At 41.9% G+C, this 17,846-nt stretch overlaps 1 protein-coding gene across 1 annotated transcript in view; it reads left to right on the top strand.

Moving 5' to 3' along the window:
• polrmt (polymerase (RNA) mitochondrial (DNA directed)) overlaps positions 1–17,846 on the top strand; it is a 115,092-nt gene that overhangs the window by 63,432 nt on the left and 33,814 nt on the right. Inside the window, exons 14-15 of the mRNA XM_060941401.1 lie at positions 2,375–2,461; positions 4,175–4,288. Of these exons, the coding sequence (XP_060797384.1) occupies positions 2,375–2,461; positions 4,175–4,288 (201 nt within the window). The remainder of the gene's footprint in view (positions 1–2,374; positions 2,462–4,174; positions 4,289–17,846) is intronic.

Here is a 17,846-nt window from a genome sequence, read left to right as displayed (position 1 = left end):
TACTTTTATATCCATACTTCTTGGCTTCTTATAAAATGTGGTCTAAAATGTATTTAGTTTTTCCACTGGCTTTGTCTGAGCAGTGTTATTGTGTATAACCAGCAAAGTGAATTTGTGAAGACTGGGAAAACTCTTCACATGGGCAAATTTATATATATATATATATATATATATATATATATATATATATATATATATATATATATATTAGTGCTGTCAAGCAATTAAAATATTTAATCGCGATTAATGTCGCGACTGTCATAGTTAACTCGCGATTAATCGCAATTTAATCGCACATTTTTGTCACATGAAAAACCATTGTAATTCTCTTATCAGCATAAAAAAGTGAATGGGCTTGTTTTGTACCAATGTTTTTTTTTTTTTACTGCAAAGCATAACACATCTTGACACAGCCACTGCAAAGTGAAACCTAAGCCAAGCACCGGTGCTAGCAAAAGAACCATGAGTGAAGTGATCTACTGCTTGAGTTAGTCTACAACTCTAATCAGAGAGACAGGTTACACAGTGACGGTAGGCTTGACATGCTTGATTATAATATAAAGTACACTATTATATTAAGTTTAAGTTGTTCGTTGGTAAATATTGCATTGAATCTGATCTTTACTGTTTCAGCTCACTTAACACATTTTGTATTTTTACACTTTCTGCCTGTTGATGCGTCGCGCTGTCCAATCAGAGGCAGCCAAATTTGCATATTACAGGAAGGATTTCTGGGATAGCATTGAGTTTACAGTTCAGAGGGATCTGGCTTCTTTAGACGCTGTCTTCTTAAAACTGAATAAATATTTAAAAAGAGCCAAATGAGCCAGTCTTTTGAACGGCTCTTTTCAAAGAACGGATCACAAAGATGCGGATCCCATCAAAGAGCCATAAATCCCATCTCTACTAGCGCGCCCTGCCCATGCTGGTTCTTTGGGGGGAGGAGGGCAAAGGACTCTGGCTGTGCGGGGCGTGGCATTACAGTCTAGCTGCTATCGTTTTTCTAAGCAAAGTCTCTGTTCCAAGTTCCTGGCAGTTTCAAAAGCTTATGAAAAACCTACATCATGTCACAGAGCGTTAATCTCGCAATAAAAAATTATCGCCGTTAAAATTGAGTCAAGTTAACGCGTTAATAACGCGACATTTTTGACAGCACTAATATATATATATATATATATATATATATATATATGTGTATGTATATATGTGTATGTATGTGTGTGTGTGTAATTTTCGGCTGTTTTTCCAGAATTCAACTACAGCGACATGTTTTTCTCCCCCTGCCTTGATTTGTGCTCTCAAAGAAAATAAAGCCATAATATAATGGATGAACTGAACAAGCACTTTTTAAATTAAAATGTGCTTTTAATTAATTAAATGTATGTGTGTATGTGTATGTGCATGTGTGTATATGTATAAAGTGTGTGTGTGTACACAAATATATAAAATGTACCTTTTAAAATTTTGGGGTTGATCCATAACAGAGATCGAACTCCATATGATTAAATTAAAACTTGTGCTTGTTTTTTGGCGATAAGAGAGTGAAAGCAAAATGTTGAAATCATGTTATTAATGCAAGAACTCAAAATAACAAATTAAAAACAATTAAAGTACCACACCACTAGGTTGCAAAGCCTACTTTTCCACCAGGAAACTATAAATAAAACAGTCATGTTGTTGTCCTGGGTGCCCGAGCTAGCGATTTTCTCCTCTCCTGCTCTGACATGTGATCTCTTTGTTGTAAAGATTATAATGTCCAGACTTGGGTCAGAATTTTTCTCAGTACATCAATGGTGGTGTGTCATATATCTTCATTGGTGTATGTACACTAGTGAACCTTATAGGGACTGCTTACCATGCTTTGATTCTAGCATGCTCTGATTTTTTTTCCCCTCTCTTTTTCCTTAAAATCAGTGCCTCGTTAATTTACAAAATACAACCTGTGCACGTCACGTGTGTAAGTGAGAGAAATTGTTGAATTAATCTTTGTTTGTCTCAGCCCTCTTTTTCCGATTTGTTTTCTTCTGTGAACAAACAAGCAAGTGACTCAAGATCAGCAGCAAAGTAGCATGTAATTATCGCCTTGAGGTAGGGAGTGAAAAAGGTGTGCGTGTATGATTAGTGTGTGTGATTATGCATACAGGTGTGTGTGTGTGAAAGGAAGCAGTGTCACTGAATCAGCACCTTTTGTGGGTTGCCAGCAGGTGCCAGGTAGTAACGGCTCCTCTTCGCGTTAATGTGTCCTCTAGGGGAGGGAAAGTGTTCCTGAAGCTCTAATCCAAATCCCAGCACCCCAAAATGGCTAAGTGCACCTCTCTTAATCATTTTAATTGCATGCTTATCTCAGGTGTTTTTTGTTTTTTTTCTTCTGCAGGAGTACATTTGGGATGCCTCACACTACCTAGTGCATCAGGTCTTTAGCAGCTTGAAGGAAATGTTCACTGGGACAAGAGAGATCCAGGTACCCTAAGATTACTTGACACACTTCACACTCAGGTATGAAGTCACTTATGACACTTGTAGTTTATATCTCATGGCGCATGAAGCAACCAATACTGTCACTCATGTCTGTGGACTGTCCAGAGGATTATCAGATTTACAAAGCAAGTTAAGTCTGTTAGCTGCATTCTCTCACCTGAGGTGCCAATCTTCCTTAAAAGCTTTATTTTTCTTCATAATGTCGCTGTACATATTTTGTGACAGGTTGTGTATGACATAATAATATGAAACCAAAGTTATACATTTTTCTTACATTTTTGGACAGTAAATTGTAGGTAGGAGCTAAATTTATGGGGCGTGGGGAACTGAGCCACACAGGTCAGACCAAAAAGGATTGGTCTGTGGAACAATTTCCATGTTGTTGAAACAAATATCAGCGCACCGTCACTTTGTTACTGAAATTGCTACTTCATGTTATGCGCTTGTATAGCAAATGAATAGTCACCTGTCATTTTGTTGCTTCCCGGTGTGAACACAGGATTACACTTGTAGCTCTACATCCCAGCTGCAGAAAAAAAATCTAGAACACCCGCAATGAGCTGCTTTCATTTTTATGAAAGAGCTGAATTCATTCATATGTTCAGCTTCCTAATGCAATAGCACTGTTCAGGGCGTGCACCTGCATGCTGCTCATGGGTAACGAACCAGGGGAATTGATTCTTCTGGAAAATCCTGTGGGAGAAACCCAGACAGAGCCAGACACTCTGAAAAATACCCCATCTCGCATTCAGACGCTGCTATCTCTTCTAAGTGGGTCAGGCGCTGAAAAAGCGAGGGAAAGATGAGAAGCAGTGAAAGATGAGGAAGACAGTTCATCTTCCCGCTAATGTCCCACACCTGGCTGCGTTGGAGAAAGGAGGGAAAATAACTGGGCCAGGAAGGAGGGGAAGTGTCTGATGGATGGGCCAGCTTGGGCCCTGAACTGCATTTATGCATGGAGAAAGGAGGAATTTATATCTCCCAGCACTCTGGAGAAAAGCCTTTTGGGAACCATGCAGCGAGTCCGACGTGCTGGGAAGCCAGCGCTCCTGCTCTGAATCAGCAGGTTTATTAAATGAGGCTCAGCAACAGCTGGCCACTTGTTTTATCACTATTCCTCAGCCCTAGTTGGAAACACATTTGTTCAAAGAGAAGACCTTTAGTCGGGTAAAGTTTTTGCTCTTGCTGAAGTTGGTTATCCAAGGCAATAGAACTCGGTTGTGTTCTATTTGGGGACTGCCTTAAGGACAGTGTGGTGTTCTACAAAGAAGCACACAAATGGATATGCTTCATAGCTTCCAGAGAGCTGACATGCATGCTGCAAATTTTTAGCACACTATTCTGAAACGTACGTTTGTTTCTTTATGTCCCAAACTTAAGATACTTAGTGTTTTAGACTAGTATTGCTCTGTTATTTTCATCAACCATCCCATCCTTGTTCCTGAACGTCAGCCAAATCTGAAATGCTGAGCAACTTTACTGCACTCACAAACTCATCTTTAAAAATTACACCTGTATAAAGGAGGCATGAAATGCTGGCCTGAATTTGGCCATTTACTCAAACGTACTGCTTGACATTAGAAATAAGCAGAATCATACAATTTATGTCGCACTCGTTTATTTTTTGTTGATTATTTTTACTGTCTTTTATTTTGACCATGCCAGGGCTAACAGCTGTACTTGTGTCTGTTTGCAGGACTGGCTAACTGAGAGTGCTAGACTAATTGCCAAGTCCGGGAGCACGGTGGAGTGGGTGACCCCTCTGGGACTGCCCATCGTCCAGCCCTACCACCGCACGAGGAACCATGTGGTCAGTGTTTATAACATGTCCCTCACCATAGTCCTGTCGATGATTGATTGATTTTGTCCCTTTTTGTTTTAATGTAACCTTCTGGACCTTTCCGAATTAAAGGTCAAAAGGGTCAGCCGTGGAAATTAACTCACCCCCTCCCCCAGACACTAATACATTCACAGGCAGTTTGGTTCAGTTCTGGGTGAAAATGGATTTTTCATCTTATGGAGAAAAATTACAACAGCAGGAGTTTAATGGTGGCTTCAGGATATTTCTTTCTACCCAGGGTGTTTAAGCCAACATTTATTTACTTTGTATAATTAAGTATTTCATGTAAGACTTCTTTATTAAGCAGTCAAGCATGCTGAGGCAGAAGATTCTTCGATATCTCGGAATATAAACACGGTTTAAAATTGAGAAGAAAGCAAAACAGAAAAAAAATTAAACAGTAATAAACATTTTTGAATCAGCCTGCTGTTTTAAGATGCTAGGTAATGATCATAGCATTTGAAGTTCTGTAGCACCGAAGTAAAAGAAATGACTCAACTATATGGCCAGAAGTATGTGGACACCTGAAAAATAATACTCGTGATTTTTGAACATCCCATTCCAAAGTTCCTGGATTGTTATGGTTTTTTGATCACAGGTAAGGGATTCTTAAGCAGGATGTCAAGAATATGAATAGAACAGTAACAGCTCGGGTACGAAATCTGCTACTCTTAGGTGGCAGGTCTGCTGATTTGTCCTCAGAGTTTATAAAATCTGTGAAAAATCATCTAATAATGATTTAAACTGAACTACAGTCATGAACTCCAATTATTACAAGCCTACACAGCTTTCTATAACCCACCCAAGTCCAGCTTTTCTGCTGCATCTCAAAGGCCTTTTCACAGCTGGGCATAAAACCGGAAGCTGTGGCCAGTCCTGCACTGCTGTCAGAGTGCATTAGTAGCGTTAAAACAGCAGCACAGCGGTGGCCTGTAGAGCGTGGGGGGAATCCAGCACACCAACATTCTTCTCCTGCAGAGAGCAACTGGCAACCCATCTGGCTGATCCTCACTAGGGTGCCTGCTGCTGTAGTAGCCAGGGCTTGAATGGAAGGAAGACCGGGAAAGGCTTTGGGGTTTTGAAAGGAGTTTGCAGAATGTTTAATGTTGGCTCATAGCTGTTTTATTTCCCTACGTGTTAATGGTGTGGATGGGTTTTAATATTCATGAAAGTAGTAGAAGGGAAGTTATTACAGATCAGATGCTTATGTGACAAATCCCATGTGAAGTGCAGATAAGTTCAGTGGGGGCGTTCTGAAAATATGAAAGCACAGACAAGTGCGGAGATCGTTCTATCACCTCTTATCATATTGTGCGTGTCTGTGACGTGATTCTTCTCGTCATTTTTCACACCTGCCCTCTGAATTTCATTTAGTGCATTCTCGCAGCTTCCTACCTTTCAGCTTTTCCTAGGCAGGCGGTGGATGTAATATGGAGCTGCTCCCTAATGGCCCCTGATGAGCTCAATGGCAGCATAAAAGGAAGCAATAGTTGCCTCTTCTGGAGAAACAGGCAATATGTCTGGATGTCATTCTTGTCTAGCAACTTGCTGTATGTGTTTGTGAGGGGCACCTGTGCCTTTTTCTGCTTAATGACTTTTATCCAGTCGTCTGGGAGTGATGGTGCAGGCAATTGCAGGCCTCGTTTCCTCCAATATACTGCCCCTGGCCAAATATCATAACTCAACTCTGTGAATTCAGTTCATTACTTTTTATTGGACTTTTATGGAATTTCTGATGAAGGCCATCATTAACCAGAGAGGAGTGTGCCTTCACAAATTATTCACCACTTAATTGGCTTTAATCATGCACTCAGCCACTCAAACCCAGAGCTGAATCACAGAGCAGCCACCACATATTAGGTTTTATATAGGATGTTTGCTTTCTTTCTGTTTTTTTTTTCTACATTCAGCTTTAGAATGTTCCTAATTTCAGAGTATGTGCTCAAATCTACTCAGAGTAGGAGTTAAGAAGAAGAAGGCTTTATTTGTCACACATACATTACAGCACAGTGAAATTCATTTTTCCGGATATCCCAGCTTGTTAGGAATGCTACACGTGATGGAGCGCCCCTGGAGCAGTGTGTGTTTAGGGCCTTACTCAAGGGCCCAAACAGTGGTAGCTTGGCGATGCTGGGGCTTGAACTTCCAACCTTCTGATCAGTAACCCAGAATCTTAACTGCCTACCAGAATTGAGCAGGGATGTTTTTATCCTTATACTTTTACCTAGTTAGGGTAATCGAACTTCAACATTCAGATTGTGTATTTAAGCAGGAAAGCCTTATTACTCTCATTATAGAATTTACCTCTACTCACATGTATGCGTCTGTGAAATTATAGCGGAGCTCCATACTTAAGAAAATCTGGTAACCCATCGAGTTGATTTTTCATGGACACACAGGGATCCCAGCCGTGTATGTACGTACGTACGTGCCCCTCGCGATTCTGATTGGCTGTTTGATTTTGGCCAGAACTAGAAGCACGAGCGGGCCTACATAACTTATTTTTGTCTACAGATAATTTCATATTTATCGGGTTTTTCCACCGAGAACAACTCAAACAGTGCAACAAAATAATAATCATTTTTACAGACTTTAATACAAACTTTAAAAAGATGTCAGAACAAGTTAACCAAGGAGAGAAAGATGAAGTCAAAACCGGGAAGAGAAAGAGAGTTTTGACACAGGAAGAAAAGGAAAGATGATGTGAAAGAGCTAGAGAAAGGTGAAGAAATCTTTCACTAGAAAAGCGACAAGCTGAAAGAGAAAGAAAACATGTAAAAAATGAATTAATAGAAATGATGAGTTGTGGGAATTTAATTCTAAATAGTGATGTTGATTTTGAAATCACTGTCAGATCCTGAAGGATTTCGCAAGTTGACCTGAATCCAGTCAGTGTTTTCATGAATCATGTATCTTTTTGTTTTCAAAACATTTTGCTATAAATCCCTAAAGCACACTATAGTTTATAGTAATAAAAATAATATACATGTGAGTTTGGAGAGATTTATCTTCTCGTGATAAAATTGAAACACATCAAAGTACATCATCTGTTGCATGTTTTTCATTTGAATGGAAGCTCCGCTATTAGGTAGGACCTAATTTTATATTATAACCCCCAGTATAATTTGGTGAAAAACTGTAAAATCCTCTTCGCTCGGAGCCATTGCTTCCTCTGAGACGATTGTTTGTTTGAGTCTGAGTCAGCTCTGTGTTATGAAGCATTGTATCCCATTGTTAATATATGCCTCTCAGTAATGGTTGCTATATGTATATGTCGGAACACAAACCACCCAGTTTACCATACAGAGCACCATCATTCTTACCCCTGTTTATTCTCCATGGGTGGCCTGTGGGGTCAAAGTTGAAGGCTGCTATTGTAAAACATCGCTCTTCAATTTCAGGTGTCAGCGATGCCCCACCTGTCACCTTGTTTTTAATTCCCTGTATGGTGGAGGGAGCTTTCCGAGGCTCATTGGGGTTCTGCAGAGTGTCACACTAACTAGATTAATGTAGCAACCCTGGGACTCTCATTAATCACCACAGGGTCCCAATTCCAAGTCTGCCTCCATCTGTGTGCCCTCAACATCCCACAGTGAAGGCTGGACAATCTCCCAGTTTAAAGCTGCTTTTTGTATGTTACTTTTTGCACCAGTATTTGGTAAAGATTTTTTTTAATGGTGTAGTTGGATACCATATTAGATCTGTGGTCCACTTGGACTGAGGCTGCATAGATATAGATATATATAATAAAAAAAAAAAACGCACACAGAGTACTGTGCAAAAGTCTCAGGCACATGTAAAGAAATGCTGTAGACCAAAAATGGCTTAAAAAAATGAAATGTTTCAACATTAAAAAAATACTGTAAACAGCAGTAAGCCATAATAAATGAAACAAAGTCAATATTTGGTGTGAGACGACCCTTTAATAGTAGTCTCGATACAATGAGTGCAGTTTTATAAGGAAATGAGCTGTAGGTTTTACTGAGCATCTTACAGAAGCAGCCACAATTTTTCTGGACACTTTGACTGTCACACTCGCTTCCTTTTGTGCCAAAACCCAGTAACCTTCATTATGTTTTTTTCTTTTTTAATCTGAAAAGTGGTCTCTTATGTAATACGCTGCTGAGATACAGGCATTTTTTTCTGTAACAATTTTGTGGTAGAAAATTACGAACATTTGGAAGTCTAAAAATGTTTTTGTACTGACTCGATAATGGAGAAGTCATTAAAATAGAAATCTTTAACAAAGTATATATGGAAAAAAGAATAGGGTGCCTAAGACTTTTGCACAATACTGTATATGATTTTATATTATATAAATTAGTCCTTTCTTTTATGTGTTCTTGTCAGTAAAGGCAGTCCCATAATTCTCTTCATGACAAAGTTCCATGGAGCTTTGAAAAACATGGCAGATTGAACCTAAGACTTTTTTTAAATTAAGGTGCTCAGTGTGGAAATATACAAGTAATAGCAACAATACCACATTGCTCTTGAATGCTCAATTCTGATTGGTCCGAATGTTTTAAGTTTCTTTAAAGGACATCTTTGTTGTTTGAATAGTGATGACTTAAACAGGGACTTGTATTTGTAAAAAATGCATGTAACTGTTGAAATTGTGAAGTTTGTGGAAGGAATCTTCATCGTTTGCTGTTTGTTTTATCCGAGATAAAGCTGTAATTTCAGGACTTCCAACATGGAAAAGTCGTCAGGATTAGGTTTTCTAATTTGTCAGTAGCATGACAGGCTGCTTTTTGTGTGTGTGTGTGTGTGTGTGTGTGTGTGTGTGTGTGTGTGTGTGTGTGTGTGTGTGTGTGTGTGTGTGTCATTAACTTAGAGAGAAGAGAGGTTGGTGAGAGAACACCTGTTTATTTTTGCTCCTGTTATAACAATGTATAACAGGATCCATCTTGTTTCATGAACATTCTGCAACATTAAATGTGGCTGTAAATGAAGACAATGTACAACATGCTGTCTCTTACTAATTAAAAAAAATATTATTGCCAATTTACTGAGGTATGAAAGGAATTAAACAAAGGAATCAACTTTTTGGTGGTAACAGTAACTCTGATTCATGTTGGCATTGTACAGGGGGCATTTCTTATTTGTTAGTTCCTACAAATATGATCTAAAATCAGAGTCACAGTAACGGCCTTTGTGTTAAATTATATTACATGTACAGTGCTTTGTGGTAACTGGTTCACAATGGTGTCCTCCACACTCCCTGCCACATGGATGGATGTTTCACTATATGCAGTCCAGGATGCAGTTCTAATTTCTTAAAAATCTCAAGGAATATTGATGTGAATAGCAGGACCTGCGTTGATACTAAAAATACAGGGTTAGTCAAAATTATGTTAACACTAATGGATTTTTTTTTTTTTCCTGCAGATAGACGTATGCCATGGGTGACAAATTAAATGGTACTGTTGCTCGCTGGTTTTTGTGTGTAGAACATGATGGCGAACAGGTTGAGACCGTCCTGTAAATCATCTTGCACATATGATGCATGTTTTGTGAATAAATGGTTTCTACCATTTAAAGGAGATACGCAGAACCTTTATTTTTAAATACATTTCTGAGTGGATAGTATCTCCATCCTTGACTCTTGTATGCTGCATAAATGGGAATAAAAATATATATTTTTTGAGAGTTAAAATCGACCACAAAGTTGGCATTTGAGCTGCCCCGCTGAGCCAGCCAGCCCTGAGTGCGTGACGTCACAGCGGGAACCGGTTTTAAGGCCGAGGCCTTTGACCAGAGTCATATAAATAAAAATTTATGGTGAAAGTAAGAAATACCGTTCTCTACTTGCTCAACTAAGACTGATTTGACTTCACTGATTGTGGGTTGACTCCCATTAAAACAGGATAGGTGTTATAACTTATGCAACATACATGTACATGCATGCATTTTCACTGATAAAACGTAAAAGGCTAATTAAATAATCAGATGAACTGAGACACATTCTGAAGCAAATTAAATAATCTTATACCGGTAACTTAAATACACAATACAAGTTACATGTTGTAATGGAAATTTCTAATAAACACTTCAGAACGCTTAACAGTTGTCTTTTCAGTCATTTATTATAGTAGATCATATAAAAGATATATAAAATAGGAAAGGAAAGAGAAGAATAGAAGAAGACATCACTTCTGATGATGCCGAGAGTATGCGCACTCTGAGTTGTGTTTTAGGAATGTCATCTATTATACTCTGAAAGTATTCGCTCACTGCTTGTGTCTTCACGTGATTGGCTCAAGATTTTCTATGAAGCTTTGTTAAAGCGTGCACCTGGCGTGCTCTGGTATGTGCAGGCGGATGCGAGTTAGGGAGAGCTCAAGCTCCCTGCTTATCACCAGCGAGGTCAGGAAAGGTGGTTACATCATGAGAAGATGCGTAGTTAGGACGAACTCAAGCACCCTGCTCATTACCACCAAGGCCACAGAAAAGCGATTACAGCATGTGGAAAAACATCTCTTCTCAGTAACTAAGCCACTTTAGTTCAACATACAGAAACACAGAGAATAATAATGTTCATCCATTAAGTCATTTGAGCTCAACATACAGAAACACAGAGAATAATAATGTTCATCCATTAAGTCATTTGAGCTCAACATACAGAAACACAGAGAATAATAATGTTCGTCCATTAAATTTCCCTCACATTCTCCCCCCTTTTTATCCTATAGGATAATAATTGCTAAAAGGAAAGAAAAGAACTGTACACAGTTTCAGTGATAAGAGTTCTCAGAGAGATTCGACTTAACACGTCATTGAGTGTACGGGGATAATGCTAAGGCTGTTTTGTAAGACATCGACGTCTTAAGTTAACGCTAGCAAGCTATATACATAGATCAGGAATAATAGAACAGGAAACAACCATAAATGAAAGTGTTTTAAGTTAGGACTAATTCATGTCAACTGTGCTGATGTCATCGAACGGTGGGTTATAGTCTTCATGTGGGTTTGGAGGCCAGTCAGGCAAGTCATCTGAGTCTATTTTCACCATCTGGTAACCGATATTTGTCAGCTGCCTCTGAAACACAGACATACAACATTGACAGAAAACAGGGAGCAAACATAGCATCAGAATCACTAAGCCCAGGACCGGTATGATGGATAGAATCAGAGTCTTCCATCCACTGAACTAACACGATAAGCTGTCTTCAACTCCTCCATGTTCATCTGCTCATAATTGTTCAGCAACCTTGCGCATCTTGTTCAGTGCCTCAGTGATGTTACCGAGTTAACCCTTGCCCTTCTTGACGTGTATTGGTGCTCAGAGGGCGGGCACGCCCTATCAGCCCTCATCCCACCTCACCGGGACTTGGAGGAAACTCGAAACCCTAAGACTTGTCTATCGGCTAGACACTGAAATACTCTTCCCTATTGAGGGTGCGTACGTGATTGATGTGATACTCGCACTGTTCCATGTAGTGATGCCTTTCTTCCTCACAAGCTTTAGTCAGCGTCTGGTCACTTAGGCCTTCTTTTCCTCCTGCTCAGCCGGTTCAGGAACCCTCCTGCAGTGGCTAGCGTGGATCCACATCACTCTGCCTGTGACCTTCACTGCCGTTGGGGTCGTGAGCAGGACCTGGAATGGGCCATTCCACCATGGCTTGTTCCACTTGGTTCGTCGGAAGTCCTTCACCACTATCCAATCCCCTGGTTGTAGATCCCTCAGCGAGTTTGGGAAGTGCTTCTTTTACCTGTTTGTGGATAGATTTCAAAGCAGAGGACAACGTTGCACAGTAATTCAACATTGCATCATCACACAGTCTGCTGTTCGTCAGTGTTCCTTGAACTGGCCCTATCCACGTGTTGGGTACTTGTCCAAACAGAATTTCGAATGGGCTTAACCCATGTTTAGGCCTAGTTTGCATCCTCATTTGTGTGAGTACTACAGGGAGGACCTTTGTCCATCCTAGCCCTGTTTCTGCACAAGCTTTGCTTAGTTTATTTTTAAGGGACCCATTTTCCCTCTCTACTGCTCCCGCACTGGCAGGATGATAGGCACAATGTTGTTTCAGGTCTATCCCTAGGAATGCTCCTATTTTCTTTAGGGCTGGATTAACAAAGGGTGTTCCATTGTCACTTGAGATTTTGCTAGGTATACCCCACCTAGGAATTACATCTCTCAGGAGTGCTTTGACTACCGCCTCTGAGTCTTGTTTAGCTGTGGGGAATACTTCAACCCATTTTGAAAACATGTCAACTATTACCAGGCAATACCTTTTCCCTTCACTAGGTGTCAGTTCAATGAAGTCCATTTGGAGATGATCAAATGGTTTGTCTGGTATTGGGTGTGCTGCTTGAGTTAGTCTGATACCTTGACCTGCATTATGTTGTGCACATATCAAGCATTGCTTGCAAAATTTTGCAGCATAATTTGAAAACCCCTTTGTGAACCATCTCTTTGTTACTTCTGCTACCATCCCCCCTTTTGACACATGGGTGAGCCCATGTGCCAGTTTTGCAGAGAAAGGGAACATGTATTTTGGTAGACAGGGACAGCCCGAGGGACAAACCCAGACCAAGTTTGCAAGGATACAGCCTGCCTGTTTCCAGACTCGTCTCTCGTCCTGGGTGGCAGTGCTCTGAAGGTCCGCTAGCTGTAAACAAGGGGTAGAAACCTGAGGAAAAGCAAGGCTAGAGGGTGAACTGGAAGCTGAGGCTGCACACTTAGCTGCTGCGTCCGCCCTGGCATTCCCTTGAGACACAAGATCAGTATTGTTAGTATGGGCAGCACACTTACACACAGCAATGGCTCTAGGGAGTAGAATAGCACCCAACAACTCAGAGACCAGTTTATGATGTGCAATGGGAGATCCTGTGCTAGTGAGAAAATTTCTGTTTCCCCAAATGGTGCCAAAATCGTGCACAACGCCAAATGCATACCTACTGTCCGTAAAAATATTGACAGATTGCCCTGCTGCCAATTTGCATGCCTCAATGAGGGCACAGAGCTCTGCAGCCTGCGCCGACAGGTTTGAGGACCTCGTGATCTGAGACTACGGCAAAACCTACTTTCTTCTTTCCCGTCTCTGAGTCTCTGGAGGCTGAACCATCCACATAGAGGATCATGTCTGGATTTTCCAAAGGGTCGCTCTTTAAATCTGCCCTGGGGGAACAAAAATCGTTAGTGAGAGCAACACAGTCATGTGGCTCTCCATCGTCCTCTGTAGGGAGAAGAGAGGCAGAATTCAGAGCAGAACAACGTTTCACAATGATGTTAGGCATATCAAGTATGACAGTGTTATACTTCAACCATCTCTGTGCTGACAAATGTGACGTCTTTTTCTCCAACAGAAGCAGGGAGACAGCATGTGGGACCAAAAGGGTGAGGTTAGAATACCCCACAATATTTCTGGAAGCAGTTACCGTCTTTTCAGCTGCAGCAACTGCACGCAGGCAAACAGGAAGTCCAGCCGCCACTGGATCCAGCCTGCTCGAGAAGTAGGCTACAGGTCTCAATCTATCCCCGTGTTTCTGCAAAAGAACAGAGGTCATAAAACCCTTCTTTTCATCGACAGTTTGAACAAATGGTTTATTGGGGTCAGGCAGTCCCAGAGTGGGTGTGGTCTGCAGAGCGCTCTTTAGGGACGTCAGGCGCGCGCGGGACAGCCGCAGCATTGACTGCTTGCAGATCTTGGACAAACCTCCACTCATCGGGCTGGGACGGTTTTCTTGCCTTCTTAACTGGAAAAAATAGGAGTGCGCACTGGAAAGTCCTGGCAAAGGACAATTACATCTGCCTTCAGCAATGAATCAAAGACCGGTCTTATACCTGTGATTGCTTCTGGTTTGAGTGGGTACTGGGTCTGTCTAGGCCTGAAATCTGATTTGGGGGTGATCACCACTGGTTCAGCATTCTTTATTAGGCCCACATCATGTTTACCCTTCGCCCAAATGGAATTTGGAACTCCCGCCAATTTGGGGTGCACCTCTGCTGGAGTTATGCCTGTGGAAACGGAGACAAACAGGCCACTATGGCTGGGGTCCCCAGGACCCTGGTCATCAATGGCTAATATTACGCTGCGCTTAACATACACACACATAGCATGACTTTGTTTGTAGACCCCAAGCTTTTGGCAAAACAACACACTAGGGACCATTTTTGGGACCATTCATTGCCATCGACTGCACACTTCCTGACCCACTTCCCCATGTCTTTCCAATGGGCGGCTTGTGGCCTTGGTAATGAGACATGGGATATAGAATTAATGATGTCAAAGAAATCATGTTGGCAGCAGCCGACCTCAAAGTCCTCTGACACGAGGCCGTGTATAACATGTTTGAGAACACTGCGATGAGCATTGATGCAGTTGTTCGGACAATGAGTAAAATGGACCTGCACAGCGCAATAATGTTTAGACCAATATGTAGTTTTGAGGGTCAGTCTTTCACGTACATGGGGGTCTGCAAACCAAGTCTTTTCAAACTCCACATCTTGCCCTTGGTGAACATGTGCTGTGCAATGCAAATCTTCCTCTTTCATATAATCTGTGTCAACTGATGAGGTGTTCAAGTGTGCAAGCTGTACAAGGTGTTTGGGAGTTTGTGTGAGTTGATCTGAGCAGAGCCGCCAGACATACACATACAGGGGGCTTCCAAACCCATACTGCACACCGCACATTTCACTTACTTCAATAGTTAGTCCATCTGGAGTGGACGTGAGATTTACTCCTAATTTGCACATTAAATCACGTGCTAACAAATTTACTGGACATGTATGTGAGATGAGAAATGAGTGGGACGTAACTATTCCTCCCTCGCTTTCACACGGGAGGTTGACTGAGAAAGTTTCGGTTACAGGTCGTCCTGAGATGCCCATTGTCTGAATAGAATTTAAGCTGAGCGGTGGGTCTACTGGAAGTACCCCATGTTGTATCACTGAGTGTCCTGCTCCAGAATCTACTAAAAAGGTTAACACATGCCCACACACAGTGAGGGGCATACAAGGGAGTTTAGAGAAGGGAGTAGTTGTGTATTTTAACAAACTTAATGCAACTTCAGGTGTATCTATCTGGACTGGTGTATCGAGCGTTTCTGTGTAGTCTTGCTGTTGCATGCAGGTGCTGCTACTAATGTGTTTAACGTTATGTGAATGCTTCTGTCTATGTGTATCATCAGGTGTGTGTGTGTGTGTTACCTCCCCTGTTCTCTGTGTGGGGCCTGTTCCCGGAGTCCGCCCATCAGTCTGCTTTGCTGTACTCCTCACAGGGCCTCTGCCTGCTACTGTGGAGACAATCTCGAGCAATGTGTCCCTTTTGATTGCAGTTGTAGCAGGTTGCACCTTTTATCCAGGACGAGTCACTCCAGGTCGTCCTGTCTCGGCCCCTACTTCGACCTCATCCTCTTCTTCTTCCTCTTTGTCCAGGCTGAACAGTCTGGAAAAGAGTGAGAGTGGCGGCGTGTAGGTCTTGGTCTCTTTGTGCCGACTTTGTCTTCTCCTTCTCTTTCAGCAGCTTTTCTGCATGCACAACGTACTGCTCGATCTTGGTGAGGCTCAGGAGTGCCCTCCACTGCAGCCAGGGTCACGGGCCTGGTCAGGCCACTGTGTTTTTTTTCTCATGCGTGGTGGTGAGACGGGCAAGAAACGCTGACACCCCTTCTCCATCTTCTTGCTTACACATACTGATCTTAGTCATGTCTATGTTCAAAGGAAAAGCACTGTCCAGACGAGCACAGAGAGCAGTGATGGTATCTCTATACTCACTATTGCCAGCCACGCTCCAATCTGGTGTAGTCATTCGCTGGTCAGCTTCCGGCCACTCTTTGGAAACTTTGTTCCAACCTATACCCATCTTGGTTATGATTAGGCGGCGAAGTTCATGGGTGGTCAGTCGGAATTCTCTGCAAAATATCAACAGTTCATTACCAAATCTCTTTCCTCTTACCTCTCTCACGTTGGGAAGAGAAGCCATGCTTTTCTTCATGTCAGCTGTCATCCAGGGTCTGTGGACTAAAAACACACCGTCAGCTCCAGCCACTTCCACCATTGGAAGATGAAGGACTTCAGACTTTAGATTATGGCCTTGTGGACCCACTGGTGAGCACGTGGTCAGGTCCAGGAGAGTGTCTTTTCCATCGCCATATGTAAGACCGGATCTCATGTGTGATGGAGAAGCGCTGAGAGGCGCTGATGCTGGAGGCGGCTGGTAGGCTGGGAGAGATTCCAGAGGCTCAGTTGTTTTTTTTTTTTTGTCTCAACTTCTCCCCTTTTCTGTGGGTGAGGCGCTTGTGGGAATGATGCTCCGCCTTGCTGAGGAGGCAGTGTGTGTCGGGGTGGTGGGGCAGACTCCAAGTCAGGGTCCATCTGAAATTTCAAACACTGAGAAGAGGGTGAGAGCCCTGCCTGTCGTTTCTCTCTTTTGTACTCTCTCTTAAGTGTTTCTTCTTACCATGCAGAAAATGCCCTCCAGTCCCCTAAGAACTTAACATTATCTGCAGACTCTTCTTTTTCCTTCTGTTTCAACTTTTCTTCTAACTGTCCTATCTGCCTGAGACTAAAACTGCCCTTCTCAGGGAATCCTAAGTCCTTTACCCATATATCAAACTGTGTCAAATAATCCTCGCCATACGAGGTTTTCATAAACTGGATGTTTGGGCTGTCATAGAAACATCCAATTCTTATTATAGCACATGCAGCCTCACACTTACTTGCTTTTTCTTTTCTTTCCCTAACTTACTGTTTCTGTTCCTCATTGTACACTGTTATATCAATAGGTTATGACAACAATGGCCGAGTTTGTTTTTTTTTTTTTTTCAGGATCACAAGAAGAACAAGTTAGACTATGTCCAAAAATGCGACACAATAATCCTTTAGATATGTTCTTATTAGTAAACAATTTATCTGACATTTGCCTTAAACTAAAGTAGGTATCATTTAGCACAACAACCTCAAAGACAACTTGCACGTGTGTACAAAATCTGTTTCAGAATTTGGAGGAGGACAGTACTCTGTTAATTCATCAATATTTTGCGTGCGCACCGGTGTGTCTTTGCGTTTTTGCGATCGAACCTCTCTATCCCGTTCCCCAGACGGGCCAGTTGTTCACACAGAACAAAGGGAGCAAGATTCAATTCCCACGAATCGCTGAACGTGAATCCGTCGAAACACGCACCCGTACTTCCCCTCCTCAAGTAGGCGAGCGATTACCCAGTCGTCACTTAGGCGGATAATTCTCTTACACAACCCAATAAACTACTCGCGGTTTATTGTCTCAAAATTGTGTTTATCCGTTGTCTGCAAACATTGATGGTACCACAGCTTGGCAGTCCTCCTGGGCTCAGACAAACTTCTGTCCGTCTCTTATATCGGTCTTCATTGACTGGGACAAATCTCTGTCCGTCTCTTATATCATTTTTTAAATACTAGGACAAATCTCTGTCCATTTCTTGTATCATTCTTTAAATACTGTTTCCACTAATTTCTTTACACAAGAATGCAAAGTTATCGCTTACTGGTTCGGTGAGCCCTGATGGCCTGGTCTCTCGTCCAAGTTCTCAGCTCCGCACCGTA

The sequence above is a fragment of the Neoarius graeffei genome, chromosome 15 (assembly GCF_027579695.1).
Source record: "Neoarius graeffei isolate fNeoGra1 chromosome 15, fNeoGra1.pri, whole genome shotgun sequence".
NCBI classification, from domain to species: domain Eukaryota; kingdom Metazoa; phylum Chordata; class Actinopteri; order Siluriformes; family Ariidae; genus Neoarius; species Neoarius graeffei.
Note: the sequence above shows the minus strand (reverse complement) of the source record. Positions and strands in the feature narration are given on the sequence as shown.